General features: G+C 40.0%; 1 protein-coding gene across 2 annotated transcripts in view; it reads left to right on the top strand.

Annotated features, from left to right (window-relative positions):
• The window catches only part of lmo3 (LIM domain only 3), a 41,084-nt gene extending 15,087 nt beyond the window's left edge, over positions 1–25,997 (top strand). For both annotated transcript variants that reach the window (XM_079817433.1, XM_079817432.1), the window contains exons 3-4: positions 14,025–14,150; positions 24,503–25,997. In XM_079817433.1, the coding sequence (XP_079673559.1) occupies positions 14,025–14,150; positions 24,503–24,608 (232 nt within the window). In that variant the 3' untranslated portion in view covers positions 24,609–25,997. The remainder of the gene's footprint in view (positions 1–14,024; positions 14,151–24,502) is intronic.
• The last annotated feature ends 727 nt before the right edge of the window (positions 25,998–26,724 follow it).

Here is a 26,724-nt window from a genome sequence, read left to right on the forward strand (position 1 = left end):
AATTATTTTGGCTAGCGCTTTGCCATTAGGTGTAAACCCGATTTGGGCTGCATCACAATCTCAGAAAACCTACACCCCCAGTTTACTGTTTTCTCCTCAAGTGCATGTGGCGTAGTCTGTAAATCCACAAGCTTTTTTTTGTTGGGTTTTTTTTTTTTTTTAAATCCCAGCTGTTTGGCTGAGAAACACATTGAGGGCTAAACCGGACTTATTGTTTAAGGCGTTCTCACTCCTCGCCTTCGCACTTTCTGACCATCCAATTATTTAGTACAGCTTGGTGGGTTCTTGGTCCAAGCAAGTTCCCTCTCTCCAGACCTGTCCACTACGCTTACACCTTTAGTCTGAAGAGCCGCTGAAGGCTTCAGTCCTTTTTGCTGTGATAAGTTTGCAGTTTTCAAGAGACCACAGTGCCTCTCAGTACCTAACTTGAGCATCAACGGCTGTGTCTTACACATGCAAGTTTAACAACCAAACAGAACAAAGCACCCCAGCCCCAACACAAACCTTAGACCTTCTCTGAAATGCTTGCTTTAGGGCTCTGCAATGCTATGTATGTGTTACCCTCTCCTAACAAAGCTCACTCTGGAATAACTGACCATCTTCATCTATGTGTGACTGGCAGCTCTACGGACCTACACAAGGCAGTCAACTCCACTCACCAACAGTTACACCGCAGTTCGTGAGGACAGGCTTGGCATCAGACCCTCAGTTGCACCACCTTAGTAATGAGTCTTTTATGGAGATGAAGAAGGGGAAAGATAACAGAAGATCCTTTCATGGTAGTCAAGAAGTGGTGGGGGTTTAGTGGAGGAACCTCCAGATGGTGATTGGTCCATGTCAGCCCCACTTACAGGGGCTTGATTTGGATAGGGAGCACAGTGCAGCGAGCCCCCTGCGCTCAACCCCTGAGCGACTTCTCAATTAGTGTGCTGCCTAGCGGAACTGTGAGACGCTGCTGGATGCTCCTCACCTCAGCCCCTCAGCTCCAGGCACACAGCATCTGCCAAAATATCTCATATGATCACATGGTCAGGCTTATTTTGCTGTGGATGTTACATCAATACACATGCTTCTATCGAGAGCAGCAGACCAAAGCGTAGCCTGACTGAAAAGTGCAGAAGGCACACAATTTTTCAGTATTGGTAAATACAGATGCATTACCTAAACAGCACTGCTTGCTAGACTTCAAATGGTTTGTCGTCTCAAAAGTATTTGATTATTCTGACTATAAGCAAAATGCTGCGTTCCCCCTATATATTTAAGTTGAAAATAAAGTATCTTTTTCTTTATGTTAATGGTGTGGGTGAGACCAGTCAGACCTAGTTGCTCAACTGTGCTTGTGTAAAATGAGATGTAAATGCAGCCGTTTTAACGCCCTACTTTATTCATGAGAGAAGCCAAAAGAAAGAGAAGAATGCAAATGAGGCTCTCAGGTTTGCCCTTGAACCGGACACATCCACAAACAAGTCCATCTCACCAAAAGAATGAACAACTTTATTAAATCATCTGACAATAGCCCTCGTGCAAATGTGTCGGACATTTCCTGTGTAGCTCTATTTCAACATTTGATGCTCTAGAGAAGATGTCCACCTCACTTGACTTGAATGTTCTTAGAAAGATATTTAGATCTTCAGTTTTGTTAATATATATTATGATTTTCTTTCATTTTTACTTTCTTTCCTCCCTTTTTACTTTCTTTTTTCTTTATCTTTTTTCCTCCCTCCCTCCCTTCCTTATAATACTGATATAATCAATGCATTCCTAAAAATCACAACCAGCCTTTTCACTACATACTGTCAGAATAAAATTGTACCTTTAGGGCTACAACAGCTTGTCACTGGGTCAGTGCCCTTAAAACGACACCTTTGTTACTCCTAAAAGGTGCATATTAGTACATTAAGGTACATATTGCTACTCTAAAGGTACTAATATGCACCTTTTAGGGGTTAAAAAAAAGATAAAAAGATGTCCTTTTAAGGGCACTGCCCCAGTGACAAGCTGTTGTACCCCTGAAGGTACGATTTTTACAAAAAAATTCTGAGAGTGCATGTAAATCTGAGCATACATGCATAGGATTACTTAACGTATAAAAAGAGAGGAAGAGAGAAGAGGCAGGAAAAGACATATTCTGTGCTGTCACTGCCACATTTATTGTGCTGAATCTGCACCACTTTTCCATATGCTTTTAATCCCTCTACAATGCTAAGTCTGCATTAGCGTTTGCGTCAAAGCCCTGGTGTCTGTGCAATTCACAAGCCCTGTGCTTTCTCAGCCTAGCTCCTCTGCATTAGCCACGCACATCCTGATCAATCGCACACACCGGTTTGTTCCTTTATGGCATCTTTGCCTGAGAGAGTGTTGAGCTGTTGTACTGTGATTAGCACTCTAAATGCTGTGCACATTGCATGCTAAACGCTATCACGGACTGGCTATTTAAATGCAAAGACAGAGAGAGAACAGAACTGCAGAGTCTTGTTGCTGTTGTTGTATAGCACTGACCAGTATATGCAGGGTCACGAACTAATATTGTACGCTAAAGTGAGACGATACATTAACATAACTGAACATAACTGGCAAAGCATGCTGTCGTAAAGTAGCTAAGCATCTTCCTTCCAATCAAAGTTACTGTGTCATTCCTGCACACTTCATTCCAGCTATTTGGATTTGATCAGACCCATGGCCTTTGTAAGCTCTCATTTAAAAAAGCAGCCTGCTCTTGGTCTGTTCATTAGAGACCTCTCCATTGTCAAGCTTGGATAGCAAGATCATTTGCACTGATTCGCTTCTGTCTAGCACAAATCTGCATAAAAAAAAGAAGCATCTCACCACGGGAAGTGTAGGTGCTGCTGTCCGTAACGCATTACTCTGATACCCATATGTCTCCGGCACAAAGCAACAGAGGGTTTTGATACTGAGAGGAGTGCGTATAATTAATTTGATTTTGAAAACATGGAGGTGGGTGGAGAGAGAGGGGTGCCGGTTAATGTATTGATCAAGAGTTCATTTGGCTTTATCTTCATTCTACTAATTACTTTACTCTGAATAATATCAAGGTGGTTTTCATTTTAACTGCCTGTGGGAATTCCTGGGGGAAAAAAAAAATACATCCAATCTATTTTATCAGTGATTAAAACATTTCAATCATTGGGCCCACAAAAACACCCCTCAAGCTCAATGTGGGGCGGCATTCAGGATTCAGTCTAATTAAAATCCTACATTAAATATTTCTTAATTATCTTTTTTAGTAAAAGAAAGGAATGGAAAATTAATCAGGATGGTTTTGAAGACCTTTCCACAGATGGAATCTGCAAATCTAGTGCTGCAACAATATGGCGCTGTTGGTTCCTACAGTTAAAACTCTACTTAGTTAAAGGAACACTCTGATTTTTGGGACTTTAGTTTATTATTCACCGTATCCCCCAGAGTTAGATAAGTCCATACATACCACTCTCATCTCTGTGGGTGCCATAACTCTGTCTGACGCACCCACCGCTAGCCTAGCTTAGCACAAAGACTGGAGGTAAATGGCTCCAGCTAGCCTACTGCTCAATAAGTGACAAAATAACACCAACATTTTGTGATGTGTATAGTTACATTGTGTAAGACTGATGCAAAATGAAAAGTTGAACAAATTTAACATTTACTAGACTGATATGGCTACAATTTTTCAACAGCTTCAAAAGTTTTTCCTTTAAAAATCTACACATCAGATTTACACATCACGGATTAGTAAAGTATTTGTTGCTTCAATTGTACTGATGGTCTTGAAGCTTGCAGTGCATGCAGGAAAAATTAACAAAACATTAGTTTGCAAAATGACTAAAAATTCAAAAGCCTACAAAGATCTAAACAGATTCCCTTCATTAAAAATATAACTAAACAGATATTTTAGACATAGCTAGCATCAAATATCCTGCAATCCTAAAATGATGCACTGATACATGATAGGCTTCCAGCTTTTTTTAGGACTGAATATCATACTCGACCACAGTAGAGATATAAACTCTACCTATGATTTTATTAATAACTGAAGATGCAGAAATAACTACTGGATAACAACAAAGCTATTCACTGTGAGTTCACATTAAATTATTTTCCATGGTTGCATTTTAGTTATTAATGCAAAGCAACTTATAAACCACAACAAACTACTCAATGTAGTCCATACGCATGAACATTCTTTGTGCAATGTCAGATTATAATTGTCACTTCTTTGGCATAAAGTCACAATGAAATCAAAATGTAAAATTCTTGTTCTTATGGAATGTTGCTGTATTTATTATACATGATTAATCTCTGCACATCATATTTTTTTTTCTTCATGTGCCCAATCTTTAATCACAATAGCTTGCCCTCCCTCTAGCAATGACATTCTTCTCTTCTCTAATGACGTGGTGTGATGGCAAAACAACCTGTCACTCACATGAGATCACCGCAATAGCAAACCACAACAATCCGATCAATTCTCGATGGACAAAATCAAGTCCCGCCCTGCATTTTTTTCTCATTTAAGAAGCTGTTTCACTCAGATATACAAAACAATAGGGAAGAAAAAGGACTTTAATGCCGACTTTAAATACAACCTTGTGTACTTCTCACAGTGTCCGGTTTCTGGCCACAAACGGATGATTATGATCCTTCATAAAAGGCACAAGATGTTTTTCCTTTCATCTCATTCTCCCATTCTCACAGTTTCTCGTGTCTTGTGACATTTCAAACAGCGGCTCGAAGCAGGAGGCCTCCATATTATGAACAAATTCTCATCTGAGGAACAGATGGTTTAAGTCTTGCCTCCTCAGGAAATAAATTAACAGATAAAGCTACAGAACAAAGAAATCCAGCGTCCCCTCTCGCCTCTATTTTGTGTTAAATGAGATGGCGTGGAGATGTTAAAAGCTCTGAAGGCGTCCTGTAATTGCTATGTTGTGCTTGGAAAAAAGCTTTGCCACCATTAACCTCTCCTCAATACAATTCACTTCACATGTCTGGCAATTACGTGGCCAATAATGCTCGGTTCTTGCAAATGTGTGTGTTCTTGACTTCCTGTAATTAAATTGGGCTTTTCACATGTAATCTGAAATCGTGGAGAGGTCAAAATGGGCACTTGTAATCACCATTGATCGAATTTGAAGTAGAGGTGCAAATACTTAATCCTCTATTTTTCTTCCGTGCTAAATTGTCCTGATGGGAAAGTCAGGGATGCAGCTAAGGGGTCAGGGGTAGGACGGTATTGTTTTCTTCTCCTGCTTTTCAATCTTCGGCAGAATGTGAGTAGATGAACTCAAAAAAAAATTTAAGAACAGAAAACAAACACTCATTTTTCGACAGACCTTGTAACTTCTAAAGAGTGAAAGGCGCATCTCTTCTTTGAACAGTCACCATCTCTCAAGTACATTATGAGTTTGAGTATCGAAAAGTTATTTAGCTCACTCTCTAAAAATGACATTCACTCCTAGGTGATGTATGCTCTGAAGTATTTCATGTAGCCATAACTATCATTCACCAAAGGCCACATATGCTGCAATGCATCTTTTCAACATTTTCTATGAGGTTAGACCTTTAGAATGATCCATTTAATGTGCCGACACCTACACAATGCCCTAATGCAACAGCTCAACACATTTACTCCGCAATGCCATAAACAACTGTAGGACATTCTTTCAGGAACCCTTTTCTCGATCCACAAAGCAGCAGAATAAGGTTGTCAGCCCTGGTTTAAAGTGCTAAATGCAAAAGTTCACTCATAGTTTGGTTATAACACAAAATGGACTGCCAGAGAAAATTGGTTAGCCTGAGCTATGCTAAGCATGCTACATTAATAATATAAGGGGGGTGAATGGAAACGGTGTTTGACTTCAGTTATTCTTTCATATAGATTTGTTCATATTCGATTAGCTTCTGACTGCTATTGTTAGCCTGGATGCCAGCCGAACTTAGCCCCGCCCACAACATTTTTACACGGGCAGTTCGGTCTGGACTTGATCGGTAGAGAAGAAATTTTGCCCGAACAGAAGCTCGGAAGTTCGGACCAATGAAATTGTCAGGGCGGGCTTTAGGCGATAATGGACAAATGATAAACAGTAACGTAATCATCCACGTCATCAAAGGCGCTTGGGTTGAATTTGTTCTAATCCTAAACGGAGAACTTGTTCGTATATGCGTTCACCTTTACTATTTCTCTCAGAAATGATGGTGTTGGTAAGTTCTCTGTGTATCCTTTTTTTACAACACCGGCAAAGATCGTTTACACTCATCTTTTTCTTCTAACTTATTCCAGCGTGCGTGCAGACAGGGTTGCCAAGTCTTTACAACAAAACCCGCCCAATTGCTAACATTCCGCAAAACTAGCCAAAAACAAGCCCAATAGCTTTCCAGGGGGGTTCTCTGGGGGAAAAGGCATTTGGGGGGTAAAATATGTTATTTTGCCTGCTAAAATTCGCATTCCTGGGTCTGTATATCACATAATTGGGGTCGCTTCAACCCGCGGACATGGCAACACAGTGCAGTTGAGTTCTGTTGACATTTGACAACTAACGTTATGCGTCGCTCCGTTGCTCTGATTGGTTGTAGGTCTATCCAATTGAGATCTTTCCTGGTTCGGCTGAAACACGCCCCATAATCACAGCCCGACGGAGCAGTATCAGACTCATATTCTGACTAGAATTGAGTATGACGACGTCAGGCTATGCTATTGTATGAACAAGAAAATACTAGATTTACACCTGTTAGTAAATATAGTTCCGAACATGGACATCAGCTGCCATTTTGTTTGCGTTGGAGAACGTAAAGATCCCAACGCTGGCATTTCCATTCGGACTAAACAGTTTTGAGATCATTCGCCTGGACACATTATGTTTTTGGATGGTCCCCTCCAGTTGAGATTAGCTTAATTAGCTGTGAAGAGCAATGGCTCGTGGGACTGAGCATGTTTGGTGCAGATAATTGCAGGGCTAGCGTGGCACACCCCAGTGCCCAGCTTGCAACTGCAGGTGGGTTGGCACCGAGAAGTGCCTATCAATGTGCACATCTGGGCCCTGCGGGGGTTGAAAACTTTCATTACATCCCTCTTTAAAATACCCCTCCGAATCCCCGCACACCTCTGCCAGATTTTCTTGCTGAAAAGCGCTCCAAAGCTTTTGGACAGTTTTTGTGCGGTGAGGGCATAATTATTTTGGTTTCACTGTGAATTTTCACTTGAAAGAGGTTTCGCACCTTTCATCTTGGTTGTTTATTGAATATACAGAAGCGTGAAAATATTTGACCGCCATTGTTTTTTGGGAGTCCATAGTCTGCGTTTTATCTCCTGATCGAGCATCTATGTTATCATCTCATAATAACCGTTTCTCGAGTCAATTCCTCAAGTTGTTGTCTTCTTAGAGGGCTGTTTACAGTAATTACCCTGTTGAGGCAGTAACTTTCGATGTCAGAAAACAATTACCCTTTACTTTCAGGAAGAATTTTTGTGCTCAAGCTCACGCCCGGGTTGTAAAAGCTGTCTTCGCTGCACTTTTACCAAGAAGAGAAAGGGAAAGAGAGTGAAGGGCCTAATGAGTGAAGGATGTTCATGTGATGCTCATGAGTTTTAAACACGCACATGGTCTTTCTGGGCAATTATCGCGGGTCTCTGCCTCAGCCTAAGCGAGCTGACAGGTCAGTGGAGAGCTGTTCTATCTGCCCTGCAGTGGAAAGCTAAGAGGCCCATAATTCATCATTAGGATATCAGAGTCCAGGTGCAGATTAGAACTGATTGAGCCAGCAGCCAGGCAAAGTCAGGGCACTCAAGGAGGAAAATCTTATCCCACAGACAATTCCCAGGTCACGCCCGCTGTAATTGAAATAATTTTGCCCCAAGAGTTGTTTAATCTTCGAAAATCACACGTGTAGGCTCTAGATTGAAGAAAGTACACGTCTGATAGCATCTGCCAACCCGTTCCAACTGGCCCCTCCTTCTCCTGCTTTTTATATAGGGAAAGGCATCTTTTCTTCTCAACTCAAAGACAATCAAAACCAATACCTTTATTTAATTGAACGAGCGGTTTTGTGATTCATGAGGATAACATTGGCAATTAAAAACTATTTACCTTTAAAAAGTATAATTAAATTGCAGATTAACAGGCTCTTTTTTAGTTTTACCTTAATAATCATTGTTTATAATCATAGTGCATGATCAATCATTTAAAGACCACATGAAATCTAAATGGGAGTTTCTGCCTTCGAGGACTTGATCACACTAGTACTTTTTCGTTTGAAAATCTTTTTCTCTCCATTTGGCCTTCCATCCTCACTGAGACATGGTTTTGTCCTGCGAAAACGGAGGTATTTGAAAACGATGAAGCATATTAAACTGATAGATATGTATGTTTATACCACTATTGTGCTATTCACTTTCACACTGTTGCTAAAGGTGTGTTACTTTGTACTCTTTTCATATCGCAGCCCTGCAAACATGACAGAAAATGTACTCGCAATTGCTGTCCTGCGGCAAAACAAGAGCAGTTGCGTTTTAGACCAAACATATAATGGTGACTAAGTGCGACCTGGACGCATCAGTGAATGATGAATAAAATAATCCTGCCAGAAGAATAGCATGAGAACTTTATTATGCCTGTTCCATCTGTATCATCTCACTGAGCTTTTATGAGGTTTTACTCATGCACATAAGGTGAATTTAGAGTTTTCCGGCGTTTCAGTGTGGATGAGAAACTTTAGCAAAAAGCTTGAAAAGACTAGTGTGGACGGAAAGCATTTTCAAATGTATCCAGATTAATGTAGACGAAGCCTTCCATGTAAACTAGCTTTTGTGGTTATATAAATGCTAGTGTACTTATGCTGACAAAACATATTTTTAGCAGAACAAAACTGAAAAATCTGAAGCTGAAAAATGACTGATGACTCATCCTGTACTACACAGATTTCTGTCCAATCAAATGCTATCTAAAATAAGAATGCCCCTCCTCTTAAAGAAAACTGAAATTGACAAGCAAGTAGCAAATCATTACTACGACAAAACTGAAGGCTTTTTAAAAAACAACAACAAAGGCCCAAAACTTCAATAGGATTCAATAGGAAATGTCAACACATGACGGAAAACTGCAATAATGAAGCAAATGTATAGGGTCTTTTGTAGTTTTAAGTTATATCAAACATAAAACAAATCAAGTATCCTATTAAAAAGTCACATTTAGCTTCTGTAGCGAAATAACTCCAGCTTCTTTTTACGGTCAGGTAGGTTTTTCACATAGGCACTAATGATATGCATACATTTTTATGCTAATAAATAATAAAATCATTATCAAGTTTTTAACCCGGGATCCAAAACACTTGCAGTCGATATTTTTATGCGAGGATCAATCATCTCGACAACATCAGTAACTTGAGCATCAATATTTCTAGATTAAAGTAACTTTTTTCAAACTCACAGCACCCCAAACATTTACGTTTAAAGTTAGCACCGACGCTAACCACAGACACAGCGCCGCATGGTAGCAGCAAGAGAGCCTGCTGCTCGAGACGCAACAAATCATTTGTCTGTTATTAACCCTGAGCCTGTAATTATGCAGATTGCCATAGATTTTCCCTGGGTGCCGAGAAGTGAGATCCAGGGGTTGCTCTCAGCGTGGCAGGCGGACGCGAGAACGGCCGCGCATTACTGAACTTGCCACATTCATCACTGTGACTGATGGCACAGGCGGCCGGTCCCCGGGTCCCGGTGGTTAATGTAGTGGGTAATTAACTGTCATTTGCCTGGTAATAGGCCGATGATCAATGGTTTGTGAGGAAACAAATTCTAATTCGGCAGCTGATGAATGCACGCTGAGGCCAGAGCGATTGAAGTCGCGGGGGTGGCGGCGGGAGAGAGGAGCAAGATGGAGAGAGGGAGCCACTGTCAGAATTTCAAATGCTTCTGGAGGTGGCGGCGTTATCATGCTTTCTCTTTTCCCTGGAAAAAAAAGGAGCAGGAAGGAGAAAGCAATGCTTAATTTGTTGCCCTTGATGTTCACAAAATACCCAGACAAATGAAGCGAAAAGAATACAGGCCTGACGTTTCAGATAAACATTATGCTTTGCTTTGTTCAAAATCCCATTTACCCCCCCCCCCACCCCCCCACCCCCAACCTTTACAGGCCCCCGGGAACCCCCGCCCAGCCAGGAACCATATATTTCTCCATAATATAGCTATTTAATTAAAAACATTATATACCAGGGTTGTACAGAATTCAAGCTTTGTTTCAATTCAAGAGCGTGGATTTGAATTGAACTGGCCACACCCCACAGGAAGTTGAATTCAATTTGAATTGAAATGGCAGGAAGCGGAATTTACTGAATTGTAATGAAAAGAAATTCAACTATGTATTTTCTAAAATGAAGTGTTCTTCCGCACTTGCCCACAAAAGTTAATGTATTAAACTAAATATAAATATAGGTGGCATTTCGTACATTATTCACAGGTCTTCACAAGTATTCAAAACAGTTTCAATTAAACTCGAATTGCAGTTCCACATCATGTTTGCTACCTTAAATCACCCTAAAAAACTGATTTGGAATTGAATAATACTAATTTGATTGTGAATTGATCACAACCATGATTACACTAGATCATTACTTAGTAGTTAGAAATTTCATGAAAAAATGTTATCTTCTCCATGGACCCCTGGTATAAGGGGTCCCAAAATGTCATAGTTTGGACTATATCAGTGTGTCCCATTTCTTTGAGTTATCTGAATCACTTGCATATAAGAGTCCCAGAGGGGTCTTGTATGATAGGGAGTAATTTACAAGGATTTCGTGTAGCTAGATGAGGATATTGAGGTGACACCGCTCATGCATTTTCCATTGGGGCACTGTCTAATGATTACAGTAAAGCTGCACGCTTGAGCCTCGCTGCTGCGACCACTAGGATAAAGCCTTGTGGAATAATTTAATTGGTGTCTGTTTTCCTCTCATCAAATAGGTGCCATTCAACTGTGAAAAGCCGCTGTGCACCTCCAACACCTTTTGTGTCCAATCAGGTGGTACTGATTGCGCATTCTCTTTTAACTTATGAATCCGAGCCGCCATGAATTTTAATTTCAAGCTGCCTCTTCAGCCTGCTAAAATACACATGCTATTTTGTAAGCCTTTATGTTTGATTTCCTCCATAATGCTCAAAAAATATCACACAGCCACTGACCATTGCCGGAAAACTGGACTGAGTGATAAACTCAGTTGAACCATGGCACATTTTCTTAAACGGGTCTGCATTTGTCTCCGGACACTCAGGTCCTTCTCTTGCAAACTGCATTTAGAGAACATGCACCTCCAAATTCGTTACAAGCCAAGCACGCTTAATTTGCCGCCTCCCTTGAGAGCCATTAGCGTCTGTGGCATCAAACTGGCAGACCGGTGAAAGACAAGTGGCAGGTAGGGCTTCATCCGTCTTACCACCCCTCCCCTTTTCCTGTTGGGCTGAGAAACAGAGCTCTCTGTGCATCTCCTATACAGAGGAGTGGTTACGGCACAGTTCCCTAATTTTAAAAGCTGTGGGTCTTTTTCATTTCTGTGAAAGTTCACCACTAGTGGTCGGCCAATATCTAGAGAGCAAATGGGAATATTATTTATTCACACTGCTGTTTAAAAGTTTTTTTTAAGGAATTAATACTTTCATTCAGCAAGGATGCGTTAAATGAATCAAAAGTGACAGTAAAGATAAGCATAATGTGACAAAAATATCTAAAAAAAATATGCTGTTAATCAGTCAATTACATTTTCTTTGCTAATTAACATTATGCCAGAAATAGAAAGCTGAACTTCACACATTTTTTATCTACTGTTTAATATGAGATGTGCGATGTTTATATACCAAAGACAAGTTTAGATCCATAAATCTACCATTTCACTTTCACCAGAACTCAAGAGTCTCCCTTTTCACATGAACTAAATCAACTAGAAACTCAAAAATAAAGGAGTGAATGATGTAAATGTAGTGAATGTAAATAGGAGCCAAGGGTACATCTATCATTTTTGAAACAAGGGAATAGCTAAAATCAGCAGTCAAAAGGAAGAAAGCAAATCCCCCAAAGATCATCATTGTACGTCAAGATACTCTCATAGCTACTTTCTGATGGATTACAATCCATTTCATAGAAAAAAAATACAGTAGATTCTTTAAATAAAAACACCTATTGATTTATCTGTGCAGCGCATGTATTACACAGCCAGAATCTCAGGTAAGAACAGCCGTTTTCTCTCAATACCTTGTGTATTTGCAAAGCACAGACCTCTCAAATGCTCAAAGCAAAAAGGCATGACTGCCCTATTCCAGGAAAGGTGTTGGTTACTTTAAATTTGCTCACAGCTCGCTAGAGTGGCAAACCCAATACTGGTTTGATTCAACCTGATGACAAAAAGACCTTCAAGCATCATTTTTTCATATGGATATCATCTATCATTCATCGGCTGAAATCCAGCACATGCATTAATACATCTTTTCTTTCCAGAACATGCATTAAATACATGCGGCACAATCATTTTCTTGATATAAGAGAGTTGAACACAGTGAATCTATCATCCTTTTTCTATTTACGTTTAGATCTATACTTAATTGTAAGATGGGAGTGGAAAAAATATACCTCATCATTTCATCGGTTTCTTGCTGAGGCCTTCTGGCTTTGCACATTTTTTTTTTTAATGGAGGAGACGTGATAACATGAACGTGACTATATTTAGACAGCTCAAAGGGAAAAGCATAATTCCTTTAATTAAATCGGCACCAATCCACAGGACAAAGTCTCTTTTTCTCTCTCCTCTTACCTGGAAAGCTATTGGAGATATCCTTCATCGTCTCAAAGTGCGTTCACAGTAGCCCTTAATTTTGTAGGTATTCATGAGAGTACAATCTATCTGCTCGGCTCTTTTTTATTTGCCTGTGGGAAACATAGTTTCTGAAGGTTAATAAACAACCCTGCATATCCCAGGCCCCAAGATCATTTATCAGATTGCGATCTCTTACAGAGCCGGAGAGTGGCATGCAGTTTTATCATTTTAACAACGACGGCTAAAAGTGCCTGAAGAAGTCCGCCTAATAGGTTATTTTGTTATATGATTTCGTTATCAGATATTTCTTTTCCCCCTTCCCCCCTTTACTCGTTCTAGGTCGCGATAGAGTAACAGCCATGAATCCCTAATGAATCCTCTCCGTAATGTCCCGCGAGCAGGCAGGAAAATAATAGGCTCGTCCCTGGGCAGCCACTCTGTGGCGTTAACCTCACTCAGCCCGGCCATCTTCATGATGGTCACATCACACTCCGCTTTGTGCTTTTGCCCATTGCACAATCTTTTTCAAGCCGAGTTATCATAAAAGAAGGCATCATGGGAAATATTGGAGTAGGACTTGGTATCGATACAGGAGTCAAGCCTGTATTCTCTTACCAGTAACCACATCGACAGTGACCAAAGTGATATTAAAGATGGCGACGTCCATAAAAATGAAAAGTCTTATCACTTTCGGTACAAGAAGAGTCCCATCGAGTCGCAAGTTCATCTGTCAAGTCTTTATTAACCGAAAGCAGCGTTTATATCTGGGTGAAGAGCGGAACATTTGAGTCGAGTGTAGAACACGAAACTGACAAGCAGTTCCGGTGGAGAACAGTGACTGCTTCTAAACCCTTCAGAAGGCACACAGCTCATATCTCTGTCACTGTAAGTTACCGAAACCACACATGAAAACCCGCAACACATGGCAGACGCATTTGCGCAGAGCAGCTCTCTCGCACTGAACGACGCGACAACTAGTTGTCCAGTCCGCTTCTGTTTACAGAGCACAAGTTTTCCAAGGATGCGGTTGTGAGTCTTGAATATTTATGAATGAATTTGCTTATAGAATGAGGTTTTCAATAAAAATAACTGGTTCATAGGAGTCATTTGTTTGTGAATCCAACTACACTGGCTGCACTATTTGTTTTTGATTAACTAAAAACCCATTTCAATCTTAGCATTGATTTGGTCGATCAAACGATTAAGACTTTACATCTTTTTCAATCTGTCAGGTTGTTCGGTGTGACAGGGAACTGTGCGGCTTGCAGTAAACTCATCCCAGCATTTGAGATGGTCATGAGAGCCAAGGAGAATGTCTATCACCTGGACTGCTTTGCCTGCCAGCTGTGCAACCAGAGGTTAGTCAATTTATATTCAGTTTTTCAGTACTTAAATGTATGTATCTCTTTGCAGATGTGCTGAGCCCCTTAAAACTTAAAGGTTGACTTGAATCCAAAGCATCTTACAGTACATTTAGTACAAGGACGGTCCCGCTTAACCCCACTATCGTGTCTTGCTCAAGGGCACAATGGCGATAGGGAATCCCAGCAACTCTCTGGTTCATGAATCAAACCTCCTGGGGTTTGAAAAATGACCTTCGGATTAAAGCCCACCACCATACCACCGAAAGATAGTTTGGGCAGATGTTTTCTTATCCAAATTACATCAGTATGTTTACTACAGGTACAGTCCCCCTGGAGCAAGAAGTACATTGCTCAAGGGCAAAACAGTGATATAGACGAAAATTCTCCAGCACATGAATCATCCTTTAGGGGTTTGAACTGGCAACCTTCGGATTGCTGGCAAAATTTTATTGACATTTTGAACCGCAATTGAATCGCAATTTCTAGTGATTCCAAACAACAGCCTCTGAACCACAAGCCCATTTGTGTGACTACCACCCTACCACAAAAACTGGCATTAGACACTTTTGTATCCAAAGTGGCTCATAGTACATTACTTCTGCAATGCGCTTCTGGCTGGACTCCCCTCTTGTGCGATCCAAACACTTCGAATGATCCAGAATGCAGCGGCACGTCTGGTCTTCAATGAGCCCAAAAGGACCCACGTCACACCACTCTTCATCTCTCTGCACTGGCTACCACTCGCTGCTCGCATCAAGTTTAAGGCGCTGACGCTTGCCTACAGATCCACCACGCGCTCAGCTCCTGCATACTTTGACTCGATTCTACAAATCCACACCCCCACCAGAAGCCTTCGCTCAGCTAAGGAGCGAAGGCTTGTGGTACCATCACAGAGAGGCAAAAAATCCCTTTCCAGAACATTTTCATTCAACGTTCCCAGCTGGTGGAACGATCTGCCCACCGCCATTCGAAATGCTGATTCGTTGACAACATTCAAAAGTCAACTAAAAACTCATCTCTTCCATGAGCACTTAACCTCTTAATAAAAAATAAAAAAAATTAATAAAAAAAATTTCTCCTTTCTCCTCCTCTTCCCCTCCCTACTCTAGCCTGTGCTACACTGAGAAATGTACACGGACTAAGTATTTCAGGCACTTGTTGCGCTCACTCGACTCTTCACGACCATTCGCTTATTGTACCCCCAAGTTGTAAGTCGCTTTGGATAAAAGCGTCTGCTAACTGCATAAATGTAAATGTAAATGTAAATGTAAATGTACTTCATCCCTTGCTCAAGGGCACGATGACAGTCAGGAACAAAATAACCCTCAAAATCACAAATTGCATCTTCTGGGGATTGAACTAATGACTTTGGACAGTTTTGGATGGTTTAACCACTGGACTACAACCACAGCTGATCATTTTAGGCAAAAATAAGAGAGGTTACCACAAGTAAAAATAAATTTGGCCTTTATCTGAAGTACCTGAAGGCTTTTCGGTAGCATTTCATTTTACAGTCCTGTTCCGCATGTACATACTTTATACTTATTATAGCAATTGCAATAACTGGGTTATAAATAGGTACTAACTGAACCTAGCCCTAACCCATAGTTGCCTTGTGTTACCAGTACTTTCTTGGGTAATTACACTAAGTACACATACTGTAATAAAGTGTAACCGGCTTTTCTACTACATTTAATTGTATTGAATTTACTTATATGTTGGTGTTACGTGGTTACGTGATTTTTATTTTTCTACATTACATCGCCACTAAACTTGAATATTTCCTTATACCCTTCTTGTTGAGGTCCATCCTATCCCACACATCATGTTTTTAGAGTAATTTTCCTATAGATGTTAAAACAAGAATCATTTTAAATCATCTTTTTATGTCCAAATCAATTGCGAAATAACACTTAAATATTCTCTGGCCTGCAGTTTTCTTCATTACTTTGGGCAAATTGTGTTGTTTGTCTTCATTCACTCGAAGAAGAGGCCATTTGTCTTAGAATGTGGTCAAATAAAGAAAAAACCTCATGCATGGGCTGTTCATTAGATACCTGCTTCATACAAACACACAGGTGCCAGAGAGAAGTACACACAAGAGAGGCCGATTGCAGGATCCGGTTACGCTCAATTAACACCGGGTTATTGTCTTGCCACTTCACTTGACTGCACGAACCACGCTCACCTAATCTAAGAAGTCAGCTAATCTTCATCAACAGAGCCACAGACAGGTCCACCCGGTTGCCCGGCATTACAGCCCATTTAGAGCCAGGCAAATCTTTCTTTTTACATTAGGCCAGCCGATCAACTGTTTAATAAAATCTGCGTCAGTCTGCTTTGCACGCTCTGATGAGGCCTCTATGCATCTTTCGTTCGCCCATCACAATTTCACTGGCGTTCACCACAAGATTTATAGCATGGAGCTGGTGTTAATTGCTCGTATCTCAGACCGGAACTTGATTTTCCTGTCAGTTTATTGACGCTATTGGATGTTTTGCTGGAGAGATGGATGTACATAGGTGTCCTTCACAGCAAACTCACATTCAAGTACATCAAACATTTAAAAATGTATTGCATTACATACAAAATATTAAATCAAATCCCATTTATTCCGTTCAAAGTTTGGGGTCAGTACACATTTTTTTTTTAATAAGAAATAATAATTTATTCTGCAAGGACGCATTAAATTGAGCAAAAGTGACCGTAAATACATTTATAATGTTACATAAGTACACTCTAAAAAAAAAAAGGTTCTATATTGCACCAAAAATGGTTCTTGGCTCGTAATCATAGGGGAACCTTTTTTAGTGCTATATAGCACCAATTTTGGTGCTTCAGTGGTTCTTCAGCGGTTCTTCAGCGGTTCTTCAGAGGTTCTTCACCGGTTCTTTGACTAAGGTGCTATATAGCACCTCTGAAGAACCGCTGAAGAACCACTGAAGCACCAAAATTGGTGCTATATAGCACTAAAAAAGGTTCCCCTATGATTACGAGCCTTTTTTTTTAGAGTGTATTCTATTTCAAATAAATGATGCAGTGTTTCTGCAAGTTTCCTCAAAAATATTCAGCACAACTGTTTTCAACAGATACATTCATTTAAATATATATTGATAAAACCATAATAATGTGCAAATATTACTGTATTTGTGATCAAATAAGAGATTTGAGCAGAACTTATTTCACACAAACTTTGGAACAAGTTGGTTTAAAACAATTGCAAAAAAACCCTGGACCACAAAACCAGTCATAAGGGTAAATTTTTTGAAATTGAGATTTATGCATCACCTGAAAGCTGAATAAATAAGCTTTTTAAGCATCAAGCATCCGTTGATGTATGGTTTGTTAGGATAGGACAATATTTGGCAGAGATACAACTATTTGAAAGCTGTCCAAATGAAGTCCCTAGAAATGCATATTACAACTAATAATACATTTTTGATATATTTACGGTAGGAAATTTACAAAATATCTTCATGGAACATGATCTTTCCTTAATATCCTAATGATTTTTGGCATAAAAGAAAAATCAATCATTTTGACCCATACAATGTATTATTGGCTATTGCCACAAATATACCTGTGCGACTTATGACTGGTTTTGTGGTCCAGGGTCACATATGTGCAGCTTAAGCGTCCAAATACGTGTTAGGCCCTCTGTACATATACAAACCACTTAAACTACTTTTTATCCTGACCAAACACAAGAACTGAATTCACACAGAGCAGAAAGAACTTCCTCCATTGGATCTCCTACAGTCTGCGAGCACTGCATCAACAGTCTGATATGCAAATACCCCCCATTTGACCAAGAGAAAATTCATTTGTCAACAAGCTGCCAAGACATTATCTCCACAGACACCCGCCACCCGACACGTCTCAGACACTTTGTTGTTCTGTCAGTGCCTTTCGAGAAAGCCTCGCAAATTTTGATGGACTCCTCCAAAAGAAAAAAGGACGGCAGGGCTTTTCATGACGCGTCCGTCATTGTGACAGCTCGGCGCATTACCCGAGTACAGGCTCAGTCCAGTGATGCTCTTTGATAAACATCAACACAAACAGCAAGACTGTCTCAAGAGCTTTGATGGACAGAGATCTTTTAGAGAATCACACGGCGCATTATTGTTTTGACTAGCCAATTGGGCCCGATTCCATTTGTTTTGTTCTATGCACTTAGTGCTTGAATGAAAATGATGAATAAATCAGAGATAGAATTACTCATGTTCATAGTTAAAGGAAATCAAAACGAGTTTTATGTGCCTGAGATTTTTGTCCAATCAAATGCTCTCTAGAATGAATCTCTTTCTTTAAATAGGGGTGTTTTGTTACTTCGATTGCCTTGCATTAAGCTTTTCCATTTTCATCTTTTTTCATCTATCCCCTTTCTGTCTACTTTCATATACATCCCACCCTGCTCTCTCCCTTCTCATTTGCCCTCCTCAAACAATATTAAAGAGGCCGTGGCCTTTAAAAGAGCCATCTAATCCATCTTACAAAATGCTTTCTTCGCCATCATTGACGTGGGACAGGCATTCTGATGCTGGGAGCAGGCTAACGGGTCAGTAGAGGTCACTCCATATAATTATGCTCCACCATGAGGGTAAGAAATGTCCCGACATTAGCGTTTGATGCTTAAATGATTACAATCAAGCTTTTAATACAGCTGGGCCACCCCTCCTTTCCCCACACACATCAGCAAGGCCATCATCTCCTACAGAGTCGTTTCATTAGTCAGGCCACACAAAAGCACCATTAAATACTGCCAGTGATTAGCTTGATTTCCACAAAGAGAGTGCTGAACTATGTCTGTCTGGCTCACGTAGAGCACCTCTGAAAAACAGAAACTTCCACATAATATTATAACGAATCTTTTAAGTGAATGAGTCATTCTTCTTCACTTCCGTGCACCACTCTGGGCTGACTGCAGTAAAAAAAAAACTCTGTTCTATGTGGCTATCTAGCATTTCTTGCCCTTAAACACAAACTAAAACACAAGAAAATAGCCTTTGATTCTGAATTTGATTCATTAGTTGGACCTACTGAATCAATACATCCCCCCTTCACTGAATGAGTCAGTGAATGAGACTAGTTCATGAATGAACTAAATGATTAAATTATTTAGCCTAGTGTTGTAATTATTTATAGTTTAATTAAAGTAATGCCAATTTTAATAAAGTAGATATACTATAGCCTGTTTTGTTTGGTCGTTAACAATTCAGTTGAGTTGACTCGTTTGAAACACAAGGATCACATATAACCTGCATAAAGGGCCACTGAACGAATCAGTGAACAAATCATTGAACAATTTTTTTTTAAGTTAAAGTTTTTTTTATATTATATTTTATTTCAGCTTTAATTGAATTAACAAAATGCTTTTTAATAACAACACAGTTAATCACTGACTTAACAGTACGTTCCAGACTTTTATGACATCACGGAGGACATCGGTCATGCTCCGTGTCATCTATAGAGTATCCCATCATCCCATGCAGCCAGACTTAATCTGGCATGATTATTCATGGGTAGGATATGAATCTGCTCACCTGGCTTGAGGTTATATCCTCAGCATGGTTAACAGGGATGGGGGCGACAGCCACAGCGGTGAGCGTGAACGCAGTGTGTTTGTGTGGTTTCGAGACTCTAGCCGGCCGTTAGCCACAGATCAGCCCTGAAGGGACAGCTAATCGATGAGCCTGTCGTCCGCTCAGACCTCATCAGCCAACCTCAGGAGTCCCAGTTCCCGGTGATGAGCCCGGGCCGCGGCGCACTGAAGCCCCATGGGAGATTCGGAGAAGGCCGAGGCTTGGGCAGCAGGGCAGGGAGGTCACCGGTATGGGTCACCGTCCTTGACGGAAAGTCTAGAAAGCCTGAGCCAAATTGGGCTGCACATGCTTTGGGACTGCGGTAACTAAACGACGCCACAGATAACAGTCTCATCCCCTCAGAGACGTCTGCAAACCTCAGTTCTTGCCATCAGTCGTTAGAAGAAACCATGCGGTTGCATTGCAGACACTGCGGCAAATCCACTCTATTCTGTCGGATAATGTCTTGTTCACATCCAATGACGTTGACTTTCTTTCTCTCTGTCTATAGACCTCCCTCCGTGATTCATTTCCTCTCTCTTTTCCCTCACTCTTTCAAGTCCTCGCTCCTCCACTCAGCTCCAGCATGTTATTTCACAGAAGAGGAATGTTACTACTCTAGTTAACACAGACCTCAGAGGCAAATAGCTGACGAAGCCATACATCATTAAGTCCACTGCCTTGGAAGCCATCTTTTCTTTAACAAGATGGGTCTCAATAGACATATTCATCATTACTGTCACACCTGAGGAAAAAGAGAGAGGCAGAGAGAGGGAATGATGTAGAAATGAAGGAAAGAGAATAAAGGGAAAGATGGGGAGAATGTAAAGATATTGTTTTTTAAAAAAACTAACTAGGGCTGTCAATCGATTCAAATGTTAGCTATTAAATAAATTGATTTTATTCATCAAATAAAATAGCATTTGATTGAAAATATCAATATTTTTTGAGAAAATTAAGAAAATTTAATTTCACTTGATGTTAATTTATAATAATATTTTCTCAATGTTAACAATAACAACTTATAAATTGTTGCATTTTAATAATATTTAAAATATTATAAATGATAAATTTATGAAAATCATTATTAAGGCAGACAAAAACATTTAATAGCGTTTTTCAGTGTAGTTTATCAATCTGATGCCAAATAAAAGGGCCATTTACACTATTTTTTGTATATTTTTTTATTTGTTTGATTGAATAATATGGCGAGGCAAGTTGCGTGTGGTCATAGGACAAAAAATTTACACAAAAATGAAGGTGATGCATAAATTGTTCTGTGAATATTACATGTGACAATAAGGATTGATTTGTTAACATTATTTAATGCATTAGGTATCATGAACTAACATCAAATAATGTTTTTACTGCATTTATTAAATGTAGGTTAATGTCAAATTCATGTCCATTCACTTGTGATTCAGATGTTAAAAATGTAGAATTTAACATCAACCAATTTGAACAAATGCTTTAAAGGTATTTTTTAATTGTTAGTTCGTGATCCTTAATGGTTCATGATGCCTAAATAAAGCGAACAAATTGAACCTTGTCATAAAGGGTAGCCAAATTTTACATTAAAAAAAGGCATTAAAATGCATAATTTACCTACAGGTCTGTGGGGTGGGCATGATTAACTGTGTCCATGTTTTTATCACATTATTTTCTTTATAATTAAATCGCACTTAATTAATGTGTTCGAATGACAGCCTTAGAAAACACATAAAAAGACCCAAATTTATGGTCATACCTGAGCAAACACTATGAAATGCACTTATTTTTTTTCTCCTCCACTTGATGGGAAATACTAAAAAGCAATTAAAGCAATCTGAAGTTGAACTCATCTGGGAAGAGAGATTGAAAGGGGAGGACGAGGGGGGCGCATCAAGCTAAGGGTAATGTAGGTGCTCAGAAACATGTGGCGATCGGTAATGACTGCACGAGTAGAAAAACGGAGGGCAGCGCAAGGGCATTTATTACCGCTACCTCTGATGGGCTGACTGCAATATCCTCGTCATAATTGGCACACAGATGTCACAAACGCTGTTGACATTTCACCAAGCAGAAACAATTTGGCGCTGCGAAACGGGGCGGCGACGAGGCTAAGAGGGAACAGAAAACACAGGCTGTAAATAAACACAGAGAGATCCTATTAGCCGAGAAAGCGAGAGAACGAACAAGCGAGATGGAGGTGCTCAGAAGAGGAGGTGGAGAGGGCCAGGATGTCAGAGAAGACAGACACTAATGGATTCCTGGCAAGAATGTGTCATTTAAACAGGACGTTTTTATTGGAGTGAATGACACCATTACATTAAGCACACCTCTGCTTTGTGTTAATCACCGTGTCAACAAGCACGATTAATGGATATTACTTGTTGATACTTGGTCCAAACTAATGGCTGCACCTTCCTGCTTGACACTGCCATGTATAATGAATAAAAAAAAAAGTTTTCTGGAGTGCATGCAAGGGAGGGAGCCGTTTACAAAGTATCCTTGCGCTCGCTCATTATATTCAACAATGACTGAAAGGGTAATGGCTCTCAAATCTGGTTCCGACCCCTCCTGAGGATGTTTAAAGGAATATTGCGGGTTCAAAACAAGTTAAGTTTGCCACTTGTGGCATAATTCTCATTGCCTCTAAAAAAATACAAAAAATGTGGGTGAACAGTTGAAGGGAATTGGGCCAATCCGGAAACGTTAAAATACAGTTTTATTAGTACAGCCAAAACATATAAACATATCACCTCTAACCTGTTGTGTCAATTTATAACTTTGATTCCATGACAACTTAGAGCCTAAAATGACTGTAAAAATAATGATTTAACAGCTCAAATAATACACACTTTTTAACAGAAGAATTAATGTGCTTTTATAAAATGAGATTCACATTTCTGCTTTTAAATTTCAAAAAATGTTCCCGTTCACTTTCATTGTTAGTGCGTCTCACCGTAACCTTGATTTTTGCTTCTTTTTTCCCCAAAGAAAACGAGCGATGAGCCAAAATTATTTTATCTGGGAATGCCACAAAGCTATAACCAAGCTTTATAAAGCCATAAAGTGTCATGAATGAGAGTCCAGTCATTCTGAAATTCTCTTTCCACTCATCTTCTGTGAAGTGGAGCAGGACAACGTCCTTCAAATCCATGTTTCAGACTTTCATCCATAGACGAAAATGGGCGTGTGAATGGGCCTTTTTACTGTATGATAAATAAGGTTCATGTGCTGGTCGTCACCTAATTAGGATCCAAAATAGAAAAATATTAAGTATGCTTTGTAAAACAAAGAAAAGGAGGATGGTTAGTATGCAACAACAGCGGTAAACTCTGTATATTCATGCATTGGGCCTCATTCATGAAACTTTCGTAAATATATGAGCAAATTCGGAGTAGTTTGCGCGTAAAATGGACCTCCTCCTCCAGATTCACAAACGCTTCGTATACCACGGATTCGGTAGTTAAACGTGTGTATATTAATGAATTCCAAACATTCGTAAATAGGACGCGCATGCACGCGTAATCCCCGCCCATGAGTTACAACTGCCAATGACGTTACCAGGAACACTGTGGAATCTTCTGGAATTCTTTCTCTGGTTCGGCTCCAATTTTTTTGCATAAACGCTAAAGAGACTAATTGGCCATATGCCTAGCAATAAATATTCAATCATCGTGTGTCCAACAAAGCATTTTTAGCCAGCTAAAAAACACCTGGTGCTCTTCTGAAAACGGCCAGCTGGTGGTGCTTGAAAACGCTTTGCAAGGGTAACGTTTTTCCAGCTGAGATACTTTGGTTGCTATGATACAGAATATCCATGGCAGTAATGTGTTACTAGTATCTCATTTTGAATCCGATCAGAAGCTTGTGACAAATAAACGCTAACATCAACCCGATCACTTTATTTGGCGTTCATGTAAACACTATGTTCAGATTCAACAATCAGAATGAATTCTTTCAGATTGAAGCAAAAAGTGTCCATGTAAACGTAGCTAATGTTTTTATCGTTCATCAGCTGGATAAAAGCGTTCTGAAAGTGATTTCAGCGATATCATTTCTCTGTGCCATTATCATTATAGTTGTAGTGTGAACTCTGCTATTCTTTAATGTTGAGAATGATTTTTAGAACTATATCTTTATAGTTATCGTCCTTGGTGTGAACAGGTCTTTACAATTCCTTTAAGAGAGAACCTAATGTTCATCTAACGTTGCATTCCCAAAACAAACTTTTAATCATTAAAATGGTACCAAAAGACACTCAAACGCATTGTATTCCTCCTCGTCCACAGGCAGGAGGGTTCAGTAGGCAACGCTGGCCAGTAGACACGAGCATTCGCTGGCACTCCGACCTTGTCGAACTCTCGCTGTGAGCAAGATAAGCGGCCCTCAGGACGGCTAAACACACAGAGCACTCGCTCTCGCTCTCGTTCCCTCTGCCGCCTTCTTTGTCTCTCTCTTCTGCCTGACCAACATAATCTTCTTTCCAAAAGGTCAAGTGAGACAGCGGCCCGTCAGGCAGCGCTAAAGCCTGCGCTCCGTCTGTGGGGTATATTTATGAAACAGCTGCAGGTAGAGAAGATGCTAGGTGCACTCTGGAGATACTCTTTCCAGACCAGCCGACGTGTCCGCAGGATAACGTACGCTAATATTTGAGGGGGCGGAATGCGGCTCCTCGCGAGTCTGTGGGGAAGCCTGCAACTTTTGCTAGTAATGAGTCCTCCTGCGTCCCTCTCGAGTTACGTAAACACCATGTTTCTGTTTCTCGCCTCCATGCAGGTTCTGCGTCGGAGACAAGTTCTTCCTGAAGAACAACATGATCCTTTGCCAGACAGACTACGAAGAAGGACTGATGAAGGAGGGCTATGCGCCGCAGGTCCGCTGACCTCACTACCCCGCCGCTTGCAGAAGGGGAAAGAGCTGCGAGAGGACCTGAAGGGGACATGCAATCAGACACAAAAGCACTAGTGTCCTCTCCAGCCCGTCCCCATCACATTGTATATACGAAGAGCCCAAATAAGGGATGGTGTACTGTACAGATTAGCCATAGAGACGTTTTTTGTAAGTGGGAGAACGTTTGAAGACGGACCAAGACTATGGTTGTGTTATTATGACGCTGCCTGACGGCTCAATGGCCCGACTTTTGTGAACATAAACACACACACAAACGTACAATCCACTAAAAGACCCCTGTCCAAATCACAATGATGCCGTTTCAATTGCTTTACAGGGTGAAGACTACATAGTTAAAAAAAAAAAAAGTATTTATTGGCGAACAAGTTTGCAAGAAGAAAAGGAGCCATGTCAACATAAGTTCTCAGGTTGAATGAGTTTCCTCACTGTCCTATTACAATTTCTTTTTCGTTTACATTGCGTCTTAACCAGCGACAAGCTATTTGGAATAAACACAATCAGCCAATCAGAAGATATTTGATGTTTAATGTACAGGTCCGGGAACCGATGAGATTTCACAGTGGGCGGAGCTACCCAGCGCACTGCCACAGATGGCGCACAATGGCGAAAGCTTCGCAAAAAGGTTTAAAACATGGTGTTAGCTTTCTTACCAATCTTTGGGCTTCAACTTCGACATCTTCAACATCAAGTGACGTGATTTCATTAGTGACATTTTGAAAAAAAACAATACACCCTGTTTTATACCTAAAAGACCCTAGTGGACAAATGCAAACTCATTTGGGTTTGGCACATGTGTAATGTGGTTTGGTGGGTTGGGAAATGATGGGTTTGTTACTTTCTTCACTGTATTATTTAATAGGCTTTTCATCATTGCGTGTAATTCAAGGCTCTGTCCCTGACATGTTTATACTTGAACTGAAACACCGCTTAGTCACCGAGCATCTCCTCCAGACATGACGAACGTCACATCGTATTTTTTTGTGCGGCCCATCCGCTGACATCAGGTCGCATAAACTAGGAGCACATGAATACCTGGTCGGAGGATTCTTGTTTGTTTACTATCGATTCAAGGTGACACTCAAGCGCAAATCACTACTAAAGCCTACTATGTTGATAATCTTTTTATGGGCTATGATTACCTTTGGAAACCGAGGGTATAGCCTAGAGAAAATATGAGGACAAACTTAATTTGTATATGGTGGTTGTACATATTTAAAATAAAAAAAAAATCCTTTTTGCTTGCTATTGTATATGGATTTTCTTTTTATGTGTTATTCAGCATGAGATGTTTATTTTTAGGACGTGTACATACTGTACTGTAATCATTTTAAGCACAAATGTAATACAGTTTTATTGTGTTAGCACTGTGTGTTGGCTTTCTTTGTGTACTCTTTGTTTTTTCACAAAAAGCATTTGGCACTTTCCACAAATGGTTCAAAATAGAACTTTTTGTTTATTGTTGAAATGATTGTTAAAATGATTCTATTGATTTTCTGTGATGTTTTTAATTAAAACATTTAATTAAATTTAAATATACACATTTTCGTAAGAAATGAAGGAAAAATATTTCTTTGTTTTATTTATATAATTTGGTTAATAGGGTTGAATGGTTTATCTAAAAGTGTCAAAATGATATTACAGTTATTAACTGATATTAATTGTTGGATACAGCCAATAAAATCACAGGTTAAAATCCCCATTTTAAGGAGAGTATGCAGGCATATGCATTTAAAATCTAGTTCTCACAACAAAAATACACAAGATTTGTGCCATTAAAAAAGTCACAGTACACCAAAACCTACGGAAAAAGCCTATTAGAGGATGCCATCTCTCTCTTTCAATGGGTCGGTTTGCATACACTGTCATTTCTAAGACGGAGTGTTTACTGAAGCAATTTGGGTTAAGTGCCTCTCTCAAGGGCACAACTGTAGATGCCGAGCAGCCAGTGGTGAACCTTCAGGTCTCCACTCCATTAGCCTATCCACCAGACCATGCTGCACTTCCGGTTCTGTGATTGATCATAAGTGCAATTTGTCATTTTGTCATCCATTTTGTTGTCATTGCCCCTCAAAAATTTCCTCCCTTTT

This window comes from Gobio gobio (assembly GCF_949357685.1).
Source record: "Gobio gobio genome assembly, chromosome: 5".
Classification (NCBI taxonomy): domain Eukaryota; kingdom Metazoa; phylum Chordata; class Actinopteri; order Cypriniformes; family Gobionidae; genus Gobio; species Gobio gobio.